Below are 20,718 nucleotides of genomic sequence, written 5' to 3' on the forward strand. Positions count from 1 at the left end.
GCAAATGGGGCAAGTGGTTGGGTCCTCCCAAGCCCAGAACACTTTACTGATGTATACACATGGAACTGAACAAAGAGTTTGTTCAATTCCAAAATTTTCTGAGAAATAATCTCAATAGCCAATTTGCCTCATTATCCTTTCCCTGTCTACCCAAATAAAAGTGGAACTTTATGACCCTCCTTTTCAGTTTGAGGAATGAGGGCTGGGAAGAAACTCTTTGCTCTGAAAAGGCAGCCATATTTGCATTTTTTTCTCCCTGTGCAAAGGTAAGTGATGTACTGGGCTTTGTGGAACCTCACAAAATGGCATATCTAAACTGACTTTTCTCTAGAAACCATTGAGACCCACACCCTCTTTTGTGTGTTTCTGGTCCTTGCAATCAGAGAGCCAAAATCACTCCTAAGTCTTGGTTCTTTCATTCAATGTTAACATTGGAGAGTCCTATTTTTCTCTAAACGGTTTACAGACCTCTCTAGGCAGACTGCTGCAGTACAGAGCCAAAAAGCTCTGCCTGGGTTTGCAAAGCATTCTCTAAAGACTTATGCAAATTTCTGCAGCAAAAAATGTTTACTTGTTGTCACTGCACTTGGATGTTGACAGATTTGAGCCAATTAGAAGGGCATCTTGTGCGCAAGTCACTACCGGTCTGTCTGCACGAAACACCATGATGGAGATGGGAATGTCTAGTCAGTGTAAGAAAAAGGTGGCCAATATGTGATGTGTTAACTCCCCAAGGTGTTTATTTGAAGACAAATCTTTAGTCCTTCTCAGCTACAAAAGGAAACATATATACCTACATTTATAATTAATACTTTCTGACTGTGTGTAATCTATGTATATGCACAAATTCATATTCTCATATATACCAGTGATTGCAACAGAGTCTTTGTCTGTACATGAACTATGATTTTACCATGGTTTAGGGGGGCAATGGGACAAGAAGGTACAATACTTCTAGACCAGCACACTATGCTAAGGAAACGACATTTTTACCTGCCCTTCCTTCCTGATTTCCACACCTGCCATGCACTAGGTCCTTCACCTGACACAGTCTTGTCAAAATCATTGAAAGGGCTGTAAAAGGGATATTGGGGAAGCACCCTTGAGCAGGAGATAGGGAGTTTTTCGAATATACACAGAAGTCCCTTAAATCGAGGGCAGCTGGAATTTAGCTAGCACCGGTCTTTGGATGGTTTACACTGGAAGGTGTTCCCCAGCCATGCTCTGGGCCCTTTACATCCTTGCTCTGTACCAGCGAACAGCAGAATCTCAGGCAGTGCACAGGGCAAAAATGTTCCCAAATTCAGCATGTGCATCTGCAGCTGTCTCCTGGAGTGCAAATGTTTAAATCCTGCCCGGCCACCTGTGACTTAAAATTGTCCTTCGTGGCTCAGGTTGTTGAAAGTCAGAACCATGGCCTCTTGCTAGGGTGGAAAGCCAGGTGGGGGTGCTTCCCTTCTGACCCAGCCTGTGCCAACATTTCTGAGGTCCATGAAGTGGCAAACAGCCTGCTAACACCTGCAGGGGTAACCCTGGCCGGAAACTAGGATTCCATTTTCTTACCTGTGCAATAAAAGCCATTCTTGGAAATTAAAATGTGCCTTTTTAAAAATAATTGTACCTAGAAAAAGCAGAGAGCTCTTCAATGTCCACCCAATAAAGATGCTTTCCCTTTTTCAGGGATAAACGTTACTTAACTGAAATTTCTCCTCTTTTCTCCCTTTCCCCTTCCTCCTCCCTTTCCCTGTAAAATGGCAGCTGCAGGAGCTGCCTGGAATGGAAAATGGATACCTTGTTAATAACAGATGCCAAACCCCAGCATCAACGCGGGCTCAGTGGAATAAGCTGTGGTGTAACCTGGACTCTGGGTCATTTCCCACTGGACCTACAACTCGAGTCCTTTGTGAGGTTCAAAGCTTTCACAGTATCTCAGCAAGATTATTTAGAGCAAGATGAAGCAAGGATAGCCTAGCCAGCCCTCTCAGGAATCAGAGGGGGGCCGTGTGGCAATTTTTTTTAACCGTGCGGGCTGCGTGTAACCCCACCCCTTTCTCATCAAACAGAAGCCTTGAGCAAGAGTCCTTGCCTTCCCCTGAGCCCAGGCGATTGTTAGTGACTAGGGGGAAAGAGGGTATTTTCGGCGCTCAAAGACACTAGCTCTAGAAAGAGATTCATTTCTTTATTAAGGAATTAGCTATGTTTTGGAGCGGCTGTTTACACTCAGATTTTTCTGCGTTTGCTCTCGGGGCTTGTTTCAAATAGGTAAGGCCATCGCTTGCCCAAAGAACGGCAGAGGACGTACCAACCGACATCTGAGATGCACACAGCAAGTTGGCTTAAAACGAGCTTGCGAACACAAGGAAAGGAATACAAATAAATATGGCAACCACCGAAAAAACGGAATCACAGCGACGGCAGCCACGGCAAAGAGACCTAGCGATTTCAGGCCATTACAAGCGTGGTTCAAAACGAAAGCAAGTTGAGAAATGAGACTCATTCCACAAGACGACTTGAGTGAAAAGTTAATGAGTGAAAATGTTATAATTGGTTTTTCAAGTATTCATGCACTCTAGATTATTTAATTGCCATAATTTGTATGGACTATAGAAAAATGATTAAACGTCAACTTTGACACTGTCTTGAAACGTGTCACTGGCCTAATCTTTTCTTGAAGTTTAAGGAAGCTGCAGAGTGGGAACTACACATTACACTCTTCAGCTAACATGTGCTTTTCAAATATTTGGCCCAGGCTTCCTCCCCCAACCCCCAGATATTGCATTTAGAAAATACTGAAAGACACTATTTAGGAGTAAACAAAAGGCACCCTAACCAATTCATTATAAAAGCAAGAAGAAAAAACATAAATAATACATTTTAATCAAATAATATAAAGTAAATATTCTGCAGCCATACTTTTTAAAAAAAATTAATAGACTTCTTTTAATTTACTCACCGTAAAGAAAAGATTTAAAATATTCAAGTGCACTTGATTAATAAAGCATTTCAATTATTTAGTGCTAATCATTAGGAAGTTTACGTTGTTGAGGCAAATCACCAGTTCAGACATTTAAAACCATTATAAAAATATAGCTACAAGGTCAGTATCAAATTACCCTTTCATAGGACAGTTCAAGGACTGCTTCTATGCGATACTAGAACTGTTTTTTTAACACCCAAATCCCTCTAAAAGCGCAGAAACCTCAAGAGCAGTGACATGAAGGTAGCTTGAAATACAGGTAGAGTCCTTTCCAAAAAAGAAAATAGGTGGTGTCCACCAGCATATGTTGATCATTAGTTTTAATAGTCTGTGGTAAAACTTTAAACGTATAAGTTTAATTTGTCGGGCCTTCGGCTCTGTCTTCCTCCAGGTCTTGGGCTTCCTTTTTTGTTTCCCCGTCCTTCACCTCCTGCCGGGAAACGGGAAATTTGTCCTTGTTGTTCTCCTTTTTCCATTTCATCCTCCTGTTCTGGAACCAGATTTTTACCTGTCTCTCGGTGAGGGCTAGGGCGTGAGAAACCTCGATTCTTCTTTTCCTGGTCAGATAAGGGTTAAAAAGGAATTCCTTTTCCAGCTCTAGGGTTTGGAATCGACTGTAGGTTTGTCTTCCTCTTCGTCTACCAGGAGCTGCTGATTAAAACAAACAAAAAAGGGGGGAGGGAATAAACGTTTTAAAAATGTAAGGGTGCCTCTGCATGTTGCCGGCGGTTTGTGGAACAGGGGCCTAAGGGGTGAAATATGCACAGCGCTCTTTAGCTCCGATATATATAGGGTGTGCAGGAAAGAGGGGCAGAGAGAAGGTCTTCACAATCATTCTGTCCCCATTATTTTTACATGGTTTCCACTTTTAAAAAAAAAGTCTGTATTACTTTATGAATAAGAGCCACTGTGGCTACACAAGAAGGAAAAGGAGGGGGAGAGGGAGAGGAAAGGGGAGTTTTAAAGCTAGAACGTGAGATGAAAGCAGATTTCTCCCCCTCTCCCCTCTTAAAAAAAAAAAAAAAAGGCATCCCAACCTTGTGGTCTCATCCAGGGAAACATTTGAGAAGGAGACGAGCTCTGATTTAAGTGGTCTGGGTCCTCGCCAATATTACCACTGGACGATTTACAGTCAGGATATTGTACCAGCTCGGCCTCTTGCTGGGTCGTAAAAATCGGCTGTCTCTGTAAGTTATCGTATCCGTAAAACTTCGCGGGCTCCCCGTGACAGGCAATCCTGCCGCAGGGGGGAGGCGGCGGAGGCGGAGGATGCGGAGGAGGAGGGGGGGCGGCCTGGTAGGCAGCGGCCGGGCTGCCCCCGCCGGGATGGAAATAGTCCTGGCCCAGGCTGGGGCCCGGGCCGCCCCCACCGCCGCACCCCGGCCCCGAGGGCTGCGGGGACGAGTGCGGGTGCGCGTGCGCCTGCGGGTGCGCGTGCGGGAAGCCGGCGGCGCTGTTGCCATAGAGCTGCAGGGCGGCGGTGTGGCGGCCGCCGACCTCGGGCGCGAAGTGACAGTCGTAGTAAGTGGGATTGATGGCCTCGCCTGCCGCCGCCGCTGCCGCTGCCGCAGCCGCCGCCGCGGCCGCCGCCTTGTACTTGGAGTACAGCGGGTTCACGAAGTACGAACTCATCCGGGCGGCAGCGACGGCGGCGGCCCCGAGCGGGCAGGGGGCGCGGAGCAGGCAGGGAGCGCGCCTCGGCTCGGCCGCACTGCCGCGGGGGCCTCTGGGGCGGCTGTTCGTGTCGCCGGGGGCCGCCAGGCCACGTCGCTGCTGCCGCCCGCCCGCGCGCGCGTCGCCTCTGAGGCCGGGCAGCCGCGGGCGCTCAGTTACTGGGCACTCATGCCCAACTCTTGCGCCCGCTGCCTGGGCCTCGCACCGCCTCCCTCACGGGTCGCGGGGCCTCGCCCAGCCCCCGCGCGCCGCCGCCCTCCAGGCCTTTCCCGGCGCGCCCGGGGTCGGCCGCAATATAATCGCTGACGCCCCGGGTGACCTGCCCCGCTGCCTCCACTGTTTCCTCTCAGGCACCAGGAGGGCCTGAGCGCACCGGGACAAGAAAAAAAGTGCGCCCGTCCCACGGGGACACTCTTTGGCTTCGGTTTACAAACCCCTGCTGTGGAGGGAAAAGAAAAAAAGCACCCTCTGTCTGTTGCCACCTCTCACCTCGCCCCCCCCGCGGCCCCCTCCCACTGCTCTCGCCCCCGCCGCGGAGGCTGCAGACCCGGTGCGCGCCGGCGAGGCATTTTCGCACCCAGCCGCCGCAAGTAGAGGTAGCGTGATCGGGCGAGATAACCGCGCGGAGGGATCCGCGCAGAGGCGAGCTGGTACTCCCTGAGAGACGCCTCACGCCGGCCTGGAGATGCCTCCGCCGGTCTTAAAGGGGGCCCATAAAGCCGCACTGCCAAGGGCTCGTGGTGCCCGGGGCCGAGGGAATGCGGGCCGGGCCGCAGCTGGCGGGGCGGGGGCGCGGCAGAACCTTAGACTTGGGGGAGGCAGGGAAGCCACTCCCAGGAGGCTGCGGAGCAAATGACTTCCTCACCGAGCCCGTGGAGCGGCCCAGCACAGATTGGCCATAGCTTTTGCATCTGTGGACTCGCGGGTGCAGAACATAGAACATGGAAAGAGGTGTCGACGAACTGGACCGTGCATTTGATTTTGGACCTAAATGGTTTGATTAAAGGCCACAAGCGTGGTTTCAAATCCTAGCGTTATCAAAGCCCTTCTTTTCCAGCCGAGCCGGCCTTGTGGAAATGAGACGTACATTTACCCTTGACGCACTGCATGTCTGGCAGAGGCTCCCAGGTTAATTGATATTTAATGGAAATCATGCCCATGAATATAGTTTCCATCATTTCACCCTTGATAGACGTCAGCACCAGACTCGGGGGAGGCTGAAGAATGTGGCACGGGGGGAGGGCATTAGCATTGCTGAGGGAGTAACTAGACGGGCAAACAAATGTTGTGAGGCGGGACAGAGGACTCACTCTGGGGTGGGTGTCATTTCCTCGGGCAGGACGCTGGGCTCCAGGGCCTCGGCCCCGGCACCCAGCAAACCAGGGCAGCCTGTGGCTCCGCGTGCAGCGCGGGGGGCCCACGCCCGCGAGTCCTCCCCGCGGAGCCTACAGCTCGGCGTTCAGATCTTGCTGGTTCCAGGCAGCTGCAGGCAGGCGGCCCCGTCTTCTGCTAATGATTCTAGTTCATCCGCCAAGCCTGTGAAATAACTGCCTAAAACAGCGGGCCTCAAAGTTACTAATTTTTCCGAGAAAAAAAAAAAAGCGAGAAAGAAGGCTCAGAATAATTTTTGAGCAATGGTGACGAAAAGCAGCCCAAATTGGCAAAATAGTCCTTTCAGAAATTCTCTCCAAAGCTGCTTGGCTATACACCACCAATCGCCTCCCCACACTTTTCTTTCTTTTTCTCTCTTTTCCCTTTTCAATGTCCAATAAACGTAATGGGTCTCTGTTGTGGTTTTTTTTCCCTCGTCTACCCGGCCTTTTTCTTGGGCTCTTTGGGTGACTGAGGCCCCTTTCCTTCGGGATCCTTCAGTGTCCTGAGGGCGTCAGGCCCACGGGCCCTGTGAACAGACCTAGAAGACACGCCTGGAGCTCACCGAGGATGCTCGGGGGCTTAAGCGTAAACACACTATGCCTGCTTTCTACACCAAATGCAAAGTTCTAAAAACCCCAGACTCAAAGCCTGGCCTCAAAGACGCTGCAGGCCAGTGATTTCAACTACCCCCCCCCACACACACACACTGTTTGTGGGTTGGCCCAGCCAGCGAACGGGATTCTGAGGTCGGTTCCCGTGGACTGAATATCATTTCAGAAATGATTCAGAAAATGAGGTAGAGATGGACAGACATAGCAAGATAACAATGTCTGACTCAGTTATTTCTACAGGGAATGGCTGGAAATGGTTAAGGTAAACGGATTGTTAATGAATCTGGAGATGATAAAGGCATGCTTTATTTAATTTTTAAATTAGCAGAGAGTTCAGAAGACTCTTTTTGTGGGGTTGGTGGAAGGTTGAATTTTTTGTTTTTGTTTTTTCCTGCTGGTTATCGCCAGGTAGCTTTCTTTAAGTCTGAGGGCAAATGAACTGATTCTGACAGGTAAGGCTTTGTACTTCAATCTTGCAAATACCCAATTAAGAGATTATTATTTTCAATAAAGCCTTGGAGCTAACTTTGTAATTGTGCCTTTTTATTCCTGTTTAGAGTGGGTGCATGCGCGTGTTTAAACCCTCACTAAATGAGTGGGTTTTGGAATGGAATGGGGAAAAAATATGACAGCCTGGACCTCAACAATGCAAGGCACCTTCTAGAACTGTGAGATTCCTGGAGGGAAAAAAGAAACATAAACAATATGAAATTCATTTTTACACATTCAGGCCTAGTTTAGAAAACATAACAACACAAAATTTCCTCTTGAGACAAAACAGTTTTTTAAATTTATTTAAGCATTCTGTTTATAATATGAATAGAAAAAGAGCACGATTAACATAGTAAATAAGAGCTATGCGTTTACAGGTTTCTGTTTTGATAGAATGCATTAATTTACCATACTGCTTTTTAGTTTCTGCTGTGCCATAGTCCAAATTTTCTGAAGTCCTGACTGAGCCAAAATTTTATGCCTAAAAAACATTGCTGTAGAATTTAATAGTGCATATTGTTTATTTTTGGTCATATTTATCCTAATTTGGGATTAAAAATAAGATTGTAAATAATTTTTAATCAAAACCTTCCTCACTAACTCGCTTTACCAGATCAGAAAGTAGAGCAACAGCGCCCTCTAGTGGCTAAATGCCGGCTACGGCCTACCGAGTTTAAGTTCCCTTTTATTCGTCTCAAACCAATTCTAAGCTCGTTCTTTAGTTTGACTGGGGCTTGGACCCTTAATACTAATAATGTTTCATCCCTGTGACTGTCAACAAGTCAAGTGCAGCAAACAGGCGCTCCTGAATGCCAAGGATATTCTCATTTGTGCTCCCAAGAGCTTCCAGTAGTGCCTTTTCCAAAAAATTCTAGCCCTTCTTTTGCCAGACTCCGTAGGTCCCCATGCTGTAATCGCCCAGCTGTGCCTTTTAAAACAATTATGGGACAGGCTAGATTTCCATAAAAATCACAACTTTCTAAATACCAGCTGCCAAGAGGGTCTTTTCCCCTACAGAGGAGTGAGGCACTTCAGCAACTAAGAAAGTATAGAAGTCAAACTTTTTTTCTTTTAAAGATATTACTCAGCATTAAATCATAAATATTTGCTATTTTATCTTTGTAATTTTAATGCTTTGGACCTATCTAGCTGGGCAATTGTGGGGGCAATTGAAGCCAAATCAAAAGCTCTTTGCTGGATCTCTGAGTGGCTGTCTGGAAAGTCCCTGTTGGACTTGTGTTCGTTTGAATTTCTAGGGACAATAAATGGGATTTTAAAAATTTATATCACAAGTCACAGACTGAGCTGAACTGATGAAGCATTCCACTAAACGGTTTTTTAAAAAGCAAGGACTAATTGGCTTAAGTGTTTCCTGTGAGGGTAATCCTTTTTTCCTCATTTTCAAAAATGCGTTCCTATAGTTTAGGTGTAACAGTTGTAATTTTTATAAGTGAATAGACATAAATTGCAACAATATTTTTGCTTCAAAGTTTGTAGTGAAGGACAAAATATTTTTGTGAAAAGGAGTCTAACTTCATCTTTTCCCAATGACCAGACTTCTGGGAGAGTCTCTCCTGGGTAAATGATCCAAGATCACTAGCCCTCCTACTCCCAAATAACAGGCTTATTTATTTATTTTTTTTTAAGAACCAGCTAGACTGACTGTGGTCATACTCAAAATATTTATAAAAAGCCACCCGCTTTAGGCTAATTCTAATACCCTGCCCATTTAAGAAATCAAAAGTACATCACATCTTCCTTCCTACCTCTCCCGTTTATTTCCTAGGTGCTCACACCTCACCCGGGGACTCCCTCACCCCTGCCTTCTTTGTCCAGCGCAGTCTTGTTTATGTTTTATTGTCCAGATTTTAAGACCCAGTTTTGTCTGCATTTTTCCTTTCCTCCCACAAACACAAACATCAAAATGAGACGGTTTCAAAGCGAAGCGCCGGGCCTGTCGTAAACTCATTACCTCCAGACGTCTCGCCAGCTCGATGGCTTTATGACACCTTGGCTCTTCCTGTTTTCAAAGAGCCCTAGGTATCGGGCTGGCTGCAGGGGCGGGGGTACACAGCACCTTCTGCCGGATCTGGGCCTTGGATTTCCCTCCCAGCCCCCCTCTGCTTTTTCTTCCAGTCCCCTCTTTCATCAGGATTCCCAAGATCTCTGCCACCGCCCCCACCTTCCGCCCAAGCCAGCTGCCCGGCGCCACCGCCGCCTCTTCAGCTAGTAAAGGCCTTGCTCGGTAGAACCCTCACTTACAATGACCTTCATTTTAGCCTCTGAATGCGGTCCTCAGAGGGCCAAGCAAGGGGCTAAACATACACAGAAGCTGGGTGGGGGTGAAGGAGGCGGTGGGATGGGGATGGCTGGGGAAGAGAGCCTTGACCATTTTGATCGCTAAGGTCACTTTGGGGCTCTCTGGTGGGGAGGGGTGGAAGCTCACAGCCTGACCAGCTCGGACCTCCTGGAGCCAGCCAGCCCCGCCGAGCTGGGGGAGTTGCTCTGGAGTGTAGAGTTGGCCTTTCCCTTGTTTGGAGAGGGGAGTTGGCGTCTGGGGCTCCATGAGCCCAGGGAGGCCTGGGGCGCGGTGTGTCAAAGCCCAAGCCAAAGGGTGCCTGGCTCCTGGGGCCTTCCGGCTCCGCTGGGTGCTACTGCAAGACTGACACTGAGCCCAGGGCACAGAGTTCTCGGAGGCGCTGACACTAAGCTTGGAGAAGCACCAAGGCCCCCCAAGGGCTGCGCTCTAGGGCTCTAGGCCGAGTCTGCACACAAAAAGGGAAGCTCAAAGGCACATCAGCGAAATCTGTGAGGTGTAAGGGCCCTGGATTTTTACCAATGTCTCCCTCCCCAGGATGGGGGCGAAGTCTCTGGAGGGTGGTATTTTGCAGAGAGGCAGAGAAAGCAGGCACACAACGTTGAGGGTCAGCGTCTGGGCTCCATTTGATCAGGTCAGCATTTATTGGTAAGAAGCGGTAACATTTACAACTGGTCCTTGGGCAGGAACGGGGAAGTCCACTACCCGCGGCCGCCCACGCGAGCCCAGCCCTCCCGGGGAGAGAGCAGCTCATCCAATGCACTGAGAACAAACCCCCGACCCACCCAAGGCCCTGGGCTCCTCTCTAGGCCTCACTCTGAGGTCTCGAGGGCTCCCTGAGGAAAGGGGACTTTCGCAACCGGTGGGCAACCCGGTCGGGCTTCTGGGTGAGCTAGCATTCGGGGTGTCCGCACTGTCGTCGCTCTGCCTTCATTCTTGGAATTGGGGTGTGCGCCTGGCCCCTGTTTGGGCAGCGCTGGGGGACTAAACTACAGCACTTTTCAGAAACATGGGGAAGATTTACACGAGAGGGCTCCTCAAGCCAGCGAGCACTCACAAAATACAGCATTTCCTAAGGAACCAACGGAGCAGGAAAGAGGGAGTGGGATAGGGTGTGAAACCCCAAAGCCACTTGATTTCTCCAACACATAAGCGAGCAAATACAGAGTTCCCCCAAATACCTCACAGAGACCAACCACACAGTCACTTCTACCTAAAAATAAAAAATAAAAATAAAAAAAATAAAAAGTCCGAGTCGCTGGAGAGTTTCTGGAAATCAAGCACCCACAAAGAAAAAACAAAACCGCTGCCTTTGGGCGCTCCCGCCGGCACCGCGCCGGATCAGTCTCCTTTGGGACATTTCTCCTTGCTCATCTTTTTCATTTTCATCCTACGGTTCTGGAACCAGATTTTGACCTGTCTCTCTGTGAGGTTCAGAATCCTGGCCACCTCGTAGCGCCGGTCCCGGGTGAGGTACATGTTGAAGAGAAATTCCTTCTCCAGCTCTAGCGTCTGGTATTTGGTGTAGGGACAGCGCTTTTTCCGGGTGGAGCGAGCGTGGATCCAGTTCGCTGCGGGGTTGTCTACAAAAAGGGGGGTTTAGAGAAGGGGAGCGAGGGGCGGAGGAGAGACAGGGAGAGACGACAGGGTGGGGAAGAGAGGTCGTTAAATTAATTTCACCAAGGATGGCCGCTTTTCACAACTTGGGGGAAATTATCATAAAAAGCCTTAATGCCCGCGCTCTGTTTACCGTACAAACCGCGTGCCCAGGGTAGGTGGTTATGGGAAGCTTTTTTATGGATGCGTATTGCTCGCCTAGGCTTGGGTAGGCGTCTAGACGTTTTTATAGGTTAGTAAAACTATCAGTTTTGCACATTCGAGCCTTACAGGTTTCAGCAATAAATCAGAGGGCAATTTCTTTTGCACTTACTTGGGTCAAGTTGCTGCTGCTGCTGTGGCGGCTGCGGATGCTGCTTCTCCTCCTCCTTCAGCGGGCAACCCGGGCTCGTGTGGTCGCTGCAAGCTGAGGGCTCCGACGAGCCGCCCGCCCCAGGCCCGGCCCCGGCCCCGGCCCCGGCCCCGATCCCCGCCCCAGGCCCTGTTCCCCCAGCTGCCGCTTCCGCCTTGTCCCGCAGGAACGAGTTGCACGAGAACTCGGAGCCGCTGCTCCCCTGGGACTCACGGGCCGCGGAGCACTCAGTCCGTTTGGAGGAGGAGGACAAGGAAGTGGAGGAGGAGGTGGAGGCAGCGGTGGCGGCGGCGGGGGCCGGGACCGCTCGGGTTTCAGGCTTAATCCCGTAGTGGCGCCCGTTGGCTGGGCCGCCGGGGCCGGGGCTGGGACCAGGGCCCGGACCGCCGCCACCGCCACCGCTACCGCCCGCGCCTCCCGGGAAGCCGGGCAGCGGCTCCATCCAGGAGCGCACGTAGCGGCCGGGCTCAGAGGCAGAGGCGGCCAGGGGCGGCGGGGGCACGTACGGGTGGTAGAGGCCGCTCATCGCCGCCGCCGCCGGGGGCTGGGCGGGCACCGCGGACCACGAGGCGGAGAACACGGCCGATTTGGGGGCAAAACTACACGAGGCGAACTCGGCGGCGGCGGCGGCCGGGCTTTCAGCCACACCTGCAGGCCGGCCCTGCGCGCCTGGCCCCGGCGGCCCGAAGCGCGCCGCGAACACCTCGTCGCCCTCATGGCCTATAAGCGAGTCCACGTAGTAGTTGCTGAGGGTGCCACTGGAAGACATTTTGAGGCGCCGCGCGCTCCCACCCAAGGTTACACTGCCCGCCGCCGAGCCGCTCCCCGCCGGCGCCCGAGCTGCCGACTAGTTCGCAGGCTGCAGCCTCCACCATTGGTCGCGCGGCCCACGTGATCATATTTACCAATACCGAGAGTAAATCAGTCCGCTAAACTGGGGGCTGCTGTGATTTAAAAAAAAAAAATCATCATCAACATAAGCGCCGCAATTAGAACCCGCAGGGCCAGGTCCATGTGCCCAGCTCGTCCTGGCCCGGCCGGTCCCTCCCGGTGGAGGCTGGGACCGCAGACGCGATCGTGGCCGGAGGAGGCGCTGGGGACTATTTGTTCGCCTCCTCTTGCCGCCCTCGGTCCTGCAGTCGGGACCCAGGCTCTGGCTCCCCAACTCCTGGGCTGCAGCCGTGGGCCGCGCGGCCGGGCGCAAGAGGAGCCTAGCGGAGAAAGGCCCGGTGTCGCCCGAGGCAGGCGGGCCTTCAGGGGCAGCCCCCTGGAGCCCGAGGGGAGCTGTTCTCCCCTGCCTCGCTCGCAACCCAAACCCACCCCTCCCCACACATACCCACACACACGCTCTCTCACAGCTTGTCGTGTTGTTTAAAACAGGTGGAAGACCTCTGTAATGATATTATGCCTTTCAATAAAAATTTTATGAGGTGTATTTGATTATAGATTAATGTGTCCCTAATAAAACGGACGGATGGAGCAGCTTGGAGGGCCCCCTCCCCCTACCACATTCACACACGCCCGCACGGCCACACACACCCCCGACGTGAGGCTGGGCACACGCCGAGGCCCGAGGGGCGAGCTGGGGCAGCTTGGCTCGCGGGCCCGGAGGCGGCTGCGGCGGCTATGGAGGGGCTTCTCTGCCCTTGGAAAGGCCGGCGGGAGGGCGACTTGGTACCGCACGAACAGTGCTGGCCAGGGTGCTTCCTCTTCTCCGGGGCTGCTGAAAAGGTCCTGGAAGAGAACATGCCACAGGGCAGAACCCAAAGGCCAGCGAGGGCGAGCTCCCGCCCGCCACCCCAGCGCTGCCTCGATGAGGCCAGCGGGAACCGCGGCTCCCCGGGCAGGGCCGCTTCGCGCGATTCGAACTTAGAGGCCTCCAGGTGGACTCGGCAATGTCTAAACAATCCGGCCGAATGGCCAGGTCCTTGGGCCACTCCCTTCTGAATTTTTTTTTTTTTTTCCTCCAGAGGTAAGGCTGGGCAGCCTTGAATCTGAGGGAAATGCCCACTGTCACTCCCAAATCCATGGTACAAAGCCTCGGAAGCTCGGCTGGAAGCCGAGACAAAAGCGGTCAGGGCACCGGTGACGGAGGGCATATTCCTCGCTCTACAAGTTGCCCAGCTCACCCTTGGAGGGCTCCCAGCCCACCTCCAGCCCTGGAAAAGAAGCGGATACATGGCTACTTATGGCCTGATTGATTGCCTTTGCCAATGGTCTTCTGATTTTATTCCAGAGGAGCTGCCTTTGCCTGTAGCACAGGTTTTCCTCCGAGACTAGACCCCCTATCAACAACTAATGGCACTCCTCATGCCTGGAGAAATGGCTAAGTTAAAGATATCCTCCTCCTATCCAACTAGTGTAAATCTGGGGCAAACCTATTCCAATGCTTCCGATCTAGCACTGATTCCGATCCCTCTTTCCTACCCACAGGAAACGGCCCCCTAAAGGGCTCTGTCTTGGAACTCAGGAATAGTCCTGGTTTTCAGGAGGAAGTGTTAAATTCTGAATAAATACTGAGTGTCCCAAAGACTTTCTAGATGAGGGCTCTGAGGCTTACAGCACCCAAATGGATTGTTCTTAGGAGAAGGAACGAGGGAAAAAAATGGCAAGACATGTTTTGTATAACTGCTTCAAGCTATTGGAGATCCTTTGAAATTGCAGGCAGGACTAGGTCAACGAATTCTCTGTCAGCTCTTCCCCCCAAGGCTTCTCCTCCCTTTTCCCTGGCAGGACTAGATAAGTCTGGGCTCCCTGGTGGGGATACTGCAAAAGTGGATGAAAGCTGGTGGGAGTTTCCCTGAGCCAGTGGCTGCAGATGGAACATTGGACTTCATGGGAAGTCATGTTCATTTGCAAAATTTTCAGTCACCCTTTCTGCATTTTCTTGCATCTCAGATACAGCAGCTTAACCAGCATTTTGTAATTATATAGAGGGAGGATTGACTGGGGAGATCTTTTCATTTCTTCCTTAAAAAAATTTTCATGTGGGCCACTAAAACATAATGACTGAGTATAAAATCCTTCCACAGGAAACGAAGGCAAAGTGGAATGGGAAAACTTACCCATCTTCGGCTTCTCTGGGATCTGGCTGTCTTGCGCTTGGTATGGGGGTGGGGATGAGGGAAAGGGGGGCAGAAGTGGATCCGCTGCAATGCTAAACTGCTGCGTGTCCTTGCTCCTTTAATGGAGGCCGGCAGCTTCCAGGTGAGCAAGACTAGTTTCAACCTAGCCCCTGATGATTGCTTGACAGCCAGAAATCACCAAGATTCCACTGAAAGCATTAAAAATAACACAACTAAAACCAAAGAGGAGAAAACACGCAAATGGGGAGCTTCAAGGTAAAAGCGGCTTGGGGCATAGGCTTACTTACCAGGCTTGGGCTAGAGGGAAGCTCACACCCATTGAGAGTGCAATTGTTACTATCATTGTGGGTTGGGGGAAGAGAGAGGAGACTGCCCTTTTTCCCAGTTATGAAAACTGTGCTCCCAGGCTAGCTTATCACTCCTCTCCCCACACCACTGCCAAATATCAGCACCCTAGGCCTCTTCCAGCTTTTTTTCCTCCCATATCCCTTCCTCTACTGTCTATCGCTCCTCCACCCAAGTGCCCCAAACAGGCAGTTTAAGCAGAAGATAATCTCACCAAAGGCTTTCATGTCCACCATAACATATTTCCATTTCAGAAAGCAGAGGGAGCGAACTTGTTTCCAGAGTTTATTGCATTATACATGCGACCAGAACATGCACAGAAAGGACAGGTTGCTGTTGTACTTCTACCAAACCACAGATGCACCACAAGGGAAAGGCTACAAGGCATAAGTCGTCAATATTCTCACCAAGGACAATTGCTAAGCTTATTTGTGAAAAGATACATTGTAATGTGCTTTTTAAATCCCCCTCCCCCCAAGCTTGTGGGTTTTCTTAATCTTTTTTAAATATATATGTCATTTTGAAAGTACTGGATGTATTCAAAATGCCATGAGTTCATGGACTAACCACACACACAGACATTTTGTGTTAGGAAAGACATGAAAGAGTCACATTGCTGGATAGATGGATGGATGCTCTACAGTTCCAATAAGTTAAGACCCAAATGAAAATGCGCAGTTAATAGTTACCCTGCATTACGATGAAAAAATAATAAATTACACGTGCTAAAAATTTTAATATATATATATACTCATAGGGATTACAGATCACTTGCAGCACGAACAGAATGACCCCAAAGTCACATTCTAGCAGGAAAACAAAACAAAACAAAAAACAAAGAGCGATGAAGGTTTTGTTTCCGCCTTCCCAGTCCTCCAGCACGCGGCCCTGGAACGCGGTGCCCCCTCTCCGATTCTGGCCTCCGACCGGCTTCGGACCTAAGAAAACGTGAGGTTGGCGGTCAGTTCTCGGATCCGGTTCTCTCGGCTCATCTTCTTGAGTTTCATTCGGCGGTTTTGAAACCAAATCTTGACCTGCCTGTCGGTGAGGTTAACGCTCTTACTGATCTCTAGGCGGCGCTCGCGGGTGAGGTACATATTGAACAAGAACTCTTTTTCTAATTCCAGCGTTTGGTGCTTAGTGTAAGGGCACCTCTTCTTTCTGCCACTCTTTGCAGTGAGCCAATTGCTGGTTGGAGTATCAGACTTGATTTCCTCTAACAAAATTAAAGGGAGAAGAAGAAAAAAATCAAGATTTTTTTTTCTCTCAGTCTGTTCAAATGTACCCTTGGCCATGACCCTGCTGGCATCCAGGCTGCTCTGGAAAATGCTAGTATTAAACATTACTCACACGAGGTGGGCCCTGGAAGGGATTTTAAATTGAGGCCAGATTACAGCTAAATGACATGATGGGAGAACACTGGGCATCAAGGTTCTCTCTCTCAACTTTGACTTGCACAAGACATTAGTACAATAGTAAACTTTCCAGTATATCCCCAGAAACATTCTAAGTGGCCAGCTCCTGACAGTGCTGGAGTGGAATAAGCCACAGGCTGGACAAGCCTACCAATCCCACTGCTGCCTCAGGTTCCCAAGTCTGTCGCTTCTTCCCCACCTCTCCTAGGCAGGCAGGGAGCCCCACAGCCAGGTTTATAGGTGCCCATTCTCTTTCAAAAGATACATGAGGAAGGGAGAACACCTTCTCTACCCTGCCTGGGTATTGTTGCATTCCCTAGAATTTCCTGAATGATTCTGCCTTCCTGCCCCACACAAAAGCATTTCCCCAGAAATGTAGCCCCTACTGTGGTCCATCTCTGGACACTGGGGAAGAAGCTCAGGGATAGGCTACCTTCTCAGAAAGCCAGATCCCTTGCTCTTTGCCCTAGCCCAGCCCTAAGGCTGGTCCTGCGGAGTGGACAATGTGGGTTCCATTCTCCCCCCTCCGCCTTTGCCCTCTTTACGGTCGGATTGCAAAGCCTGCGGCACTTTCCCTAGACAAAGCCAAGGTTACCTAGCCCCGCAAAGGCAGGAAGCCCTGTTCCCCAACCAAAGCACAACCAGCCCAACCATCTCCACCGTCTTTCCCCTCACTGCCCCCAAGCTCGCAGGATGCGGGGTGCATACACTTGAACACGAACACGGTGCCTTGGACCTCCTTAAAATGATCATTTGGGCGCAAGGCAAAACTGGGAATGCAAATTTGAGCCAGAGAAAGGAGGCTCTGGGGTCGTGTTTACGAGCCGCAGGTCTCCTTTGCGCTCTTTTGTTGTGTTTCAGGTCTAGCTCAGGAAAAATAAACCCGGCAAGCCTTTCCTCTGTCCGGGCGCCATCAGCGTGGGGCCAGGACTGGCGGGGAGGGCCAGGCGGTGGGGGAGAAGCAGGGACTATCTCAGGGCTGAGATCGCCCCTCTAAAAGCCAGGCGGAGCAGCACCTGCCAAGTCGGGCGCCTGCCTCGGCTGCTTGGGCTGGGCGCTGGGCACCCTGGCGCTCCCTCTCTGCCGGGTTCCCGGGCTGCGCGCCCCGCTGGGGTGGCAACTCTGCTCATACCGACCTTTGCTTTCCTTCTCCTGTACTTCGGGACTGGACACGGAGACCTCAGCCAGGCAGCTCCTCTCTTCGGGAAGGCCACCTTTGGCCTCGGGGCTCTCCACCTGGGAGACTTTGGTGGGCTCCTGGCCGCTGGCGGGCTCGTTCATCTTCTTTTCCATCTGCAGCTGGGCAGCCGAGAGCTGCGGCTTGGCCGCGCCACGAGGGTTGAGCTGGAGCATGACAGTGGAGCTGCCTTCGGGGCTGTTATTGTACTCTTGGGTTTTCCCGGTGGCGTAGGTCTGACTCAGTCTAAAATATCCAGGGACGGGAACCTCGGGGTTCTCAACGGGACAGGACTCAGGGACCAGCCTCTGGTACGAAGGGACCTCGGCCGAAATGAGTTTGTTGCGCTTATCAGAATACATGCAGCAATTAGATTCTTCCTTAATGTTGGTGGTGAAGGAGCAAGTGGGGACTTGCTGTGTAACAGGTTGCTCTATTCGACAAGATCTGTTCGGGTCTGTCCAACTGTCTACTTGAGGTATATAAGGATGCACATTCATACCCATATTTTGGTGGTTCACTTCTCTTTTGGCCAGAGACGGGAGCAGTCCACAGGTTTGCATTCCATAGGTCCCCATGTCTGCGCTAGGTGGTGGCATGTACATGCTGGCGCTGCTCGAATAAAAACTGTCACTCCTGCAGGCACTGATCAAGGAATCTACTAAAAAAGTATTAGCAGCAGGAGAGCTGTTGGGAAAGGACATTTTGGGGAGGAATTTGAAGAAGAGAGATTGTGTCCTTTGTAGGCTGACATCTCTAGGAAAACATTCCCCGTGTAATTGTGGATGCCTCTGCCGACCACATGACAACCAAGCCAATGAGATTTGAAAATGGCCTTGAGCCGCAGCCTCCTCGCAGGTCACGTGCTCCAGAGCTCGGCCGGCCGGCCGCGTAAGCACGGACAACAGCGACATCTACTACGCGCCCGCGATAGTGCGCGCTGGAGACAACCGGCCCAGCGCTCTCCGCCGCTTGCCTGCCGGCTTCCCCGGGGCTTGCTCGGCCCGCCCACCCACTCGGGTCCCCTGACCCGGCCACTGGGCCCCGCCGGCGGAAGGAAAGGCTCGGCCTGAGGGGCCTCTGAGTGGACACGCACGGACGGGGAGGAAAGCCAGAGTGCCCCGGCGCCAGCACACAGAAGCATTCCCCCCCAGCACACACCCAGGCAGAACGCGTCCAAGCGGGCCAGGTCCAGGACAGAGGGTGGGGGCGCAGGATGGTTAATTTAGTCCCGGGCAGCCAGGGAAGGTGAGTCGGATTCGGCGGGCCCTAAGACATCTATCCCATCCTAAGGGTTCAAAGGAAAGATCCCTTGCGCAAAGAGGCGGCCAAGGTGTCCTGGGGAGCGGAGGAGAAAAAGGTCGCGAGGGCCGAGAGGCCACGCAGCTGGCCGGCCTCGGATCCCCAAGAACGGGCCCGTCCCCGCATTGTCCTGTTCTTCGGCCGTCCTGCCTTGGCTCCCGGACCCTCTGCTCCCCGGCGGGCTACGCGAGCCTTCGGCTCTCAATGGAACCACACCCAGACCTCTGCGGGGCCGCGCCGCTGGTAGCTTTCAGCCCAGAGACAATCTTTCGCCAGCCACGCACTATCTGCGAAAGCGTACCTCCGGCTCCAGCGGGTGGACTAAACCGAGGTTTTCCTCTTTTGCCCACACACCCTGATAATAAGAGGTCAGAGAGGAAGGAAGGAAGAAAGAAAGAAAGAAAGAATTTTAAAAGAAAAGGGGAAAACTCTGACCCTCAGACCCCAGAAGTTTTAGAAAACTGACTGGGCCAGGCAGGAGAGAGAAAAAAGCAAAGATGTCATTTGGTTCTACGGCAAAAAAAAAAAAAAAAAAAAAAAATGTTTTCCTTTTATGGATTTTGTAAAAGCATTGGTTTCTGACAAGTGCAAGGTACAAAAGGTTGTGGGATTTATTAATACATATTAAGAAGAATCAGAGCGATCAATAAAATTCTCATCTACATTCTTGGGCTACTTGGTAATTTTCTTGCTTCTGAAGGTTTTTAAAGAGTTATACCCGTTGTTGCTACACACGGGAAGATATTTTATTAACAAATCAATCGAGACTTTGTAAAGGATAAGATTAATAGTTAAGATTTAGCATAATGGCATTCGCTTTATGAATTATTGAAAATTATACTATTGATTTTCCCCCTTCACTACTAACCAAGGAGGTCAATTTTTGTTTTAACACAAATTGTCAAATATTAAAAGCTATACTTTTGTCAGAAGTTGAGTTTTATAGTTTTGGACAATTCCTAAAATTATTTGACAAATTTTTGCTTGGGTAAGGGAGGGAAAGGGGGTGGGAGAATCTTAGTCCTCTGTTTCCTTTGGTGAGGGAAAGTTCTATAAAGAGGGTATGGTCTGGGATTGTGGTCCAGCTCATTAAAGAACCACCACCACCACCACCACCATGGAAACTCAGAGTTTTATGAGAAACTTCAACAACTTCCTCCCTCCTTCTCTGGTTGCAGGCGGGTGAGCCGCCTTGCGGAAGCCCAGTCCGCAGGGCAGCAGCAGGGAGCTTTAACCTTGATTTCCAAAGACCTGCCCCGGGCGAGGGGCCAGCCAGGGCTCAGGAGCCATTCTTCGGCCTTCTGGGTCCCCTTCCTGCCAGCCAAAAAGGTAAAACGGCCCCAGAAACCCTGACCATGAACCAGTTTTCAGTCTGGGGAAGGTATCTGTGTTCTCTTCTCCCCACTATCGCCTGAGCATGGACTGGCCTTGGATTTCAGGCCCAGAGACTGAACTTGTGGGCAAATCGGGTTTCCGCCTCAGCAGAACATTTTTCTTTGGAGCCCGATGCTCATTAAAGTGCCTCAGCATTCTGGGGGACCTAGTAGCCTGCCTGCTTCTTCACAAAAACATTTCGCAACAAACCCTTTGTCCCTCTTCCCAAAAAGGAATCTCCCCTGGCCTGGTGGAAACAGGCATTGAACACTATTTTCAGCCTTGAGACCCCTTCGCCTGTCCTCTCTCAGTGCCCTCGCCCAAACAATAACCCCTTTTAAAAAAACTCCACGGTGGCAATGAGACAGACCTTTTAAACCTTTACGCAGCTGTTCAAATACAACATCATTGTCAGGTTAAAAGCTGGCGCCTCTAACTGCTCTGGCTGCGGCATCCCAGCATAGCCCAAGGTTTAAACATTACCTTTCCACAGAGGTGGCAGTTTTTAAGCTGGTGGGTGGGGGTTGAGGAAGGCAGGGGGGAAAAAAAACCTAACTTTTAACTTTAGGCTTCTAAGGTATTCTTTAAAGCTAACAGCCACTGAT

General features: G+C 51.0%; 3 protein-coding genes across 4 annotated transcripts; all 3 read right to left on the reverse strand.

Moving 5' to 3' along the window:
* Positions 1–3,332: 3,332 nt before the first annotated feature.
* HOXD8 (homeobox D8) lies at positions 3,333–4,609 on the reverse strand. Of its 2 annotated transcripts, none has more exons than XM_069470551.1 (2): positions 4,015–4,609; positions 3,333–3,625 (listed from the first exon to the last, which is right to left on the reverse strand). In XM_069470551.1, exons 1-2 carry the CDS (start codon positions 4,607–4,609, stop codon positions 3,333–3,335), a joined length of 888 nt encoding a protein of 295 aa, XP_069326652.1. The 2 variants fall into 2 exon arrangements, with proteins under 2 accessions (XP_069326652.1, XP_069326645.1); XM_069470544.1 differs by having other exon boundaries at positions 3,333–3,628.
* Positions 4,610–10,046: 5,437 nt separating this feature from the next.
* HOXD9 (homeobox D9) lies at positions 10,047–12,263 on the reverse strand. The gene is made up of 2 exons (XM_069470561.1): positions 11,376–12,263; positions 10,047–11,028 (listed from the first exon to the last, which is right to left on the reverse strand). Exons 1-2 carry the CDS (start codon positions 12,181–12,183, stop codon positions 10,787–10,789), a joined length of 1,050 nt encoding a protein of 349 aa, XP_069326662.1. The 5' UTR covers positions 12,184–12,263; the 3' UTR covers positions 10,047–10,786.
* Positions 12,264–15,120: 2,857 nt separating this feature from the next.
* HOXD10 (homeobox D10) lies at positions 15,121–18,197 on the reverse strand. Its single transcript, XM_069470564.1, has 2 exons — positions 17,397–18,197; positions 15,121–16,061 (listed from the first exon to the last, which is right to left on the reverse strand). Exons 1-2 carry the CDS (start codon positions 18,139–18,141, stop codon positions 15,784–15,786), a joined length of 1,023 nt encoding a protein of 340 aa, XP_069326665.1. The 5' UTR covers positions 18,142–18,197; the 3' UTR covers positions 15,121–15,783.
* Between the last annotated feature and the right edge of the window lie 2,521 nt (positions 18,198–20,718).

This window comes from Eulemur rufifrons, chromosome 1, assembly GCF_041146395.1.
Source record: "Eulemur rufifrons isolate Redbay chromosome 1, OSU_ERuf_1, whole genome shotgun sequence".
NCBI lineage: Eukaryota > Metazoa > Chordata > Mammalia > Primates > Lemuridae > Eulemur > Eulemur rufifrons.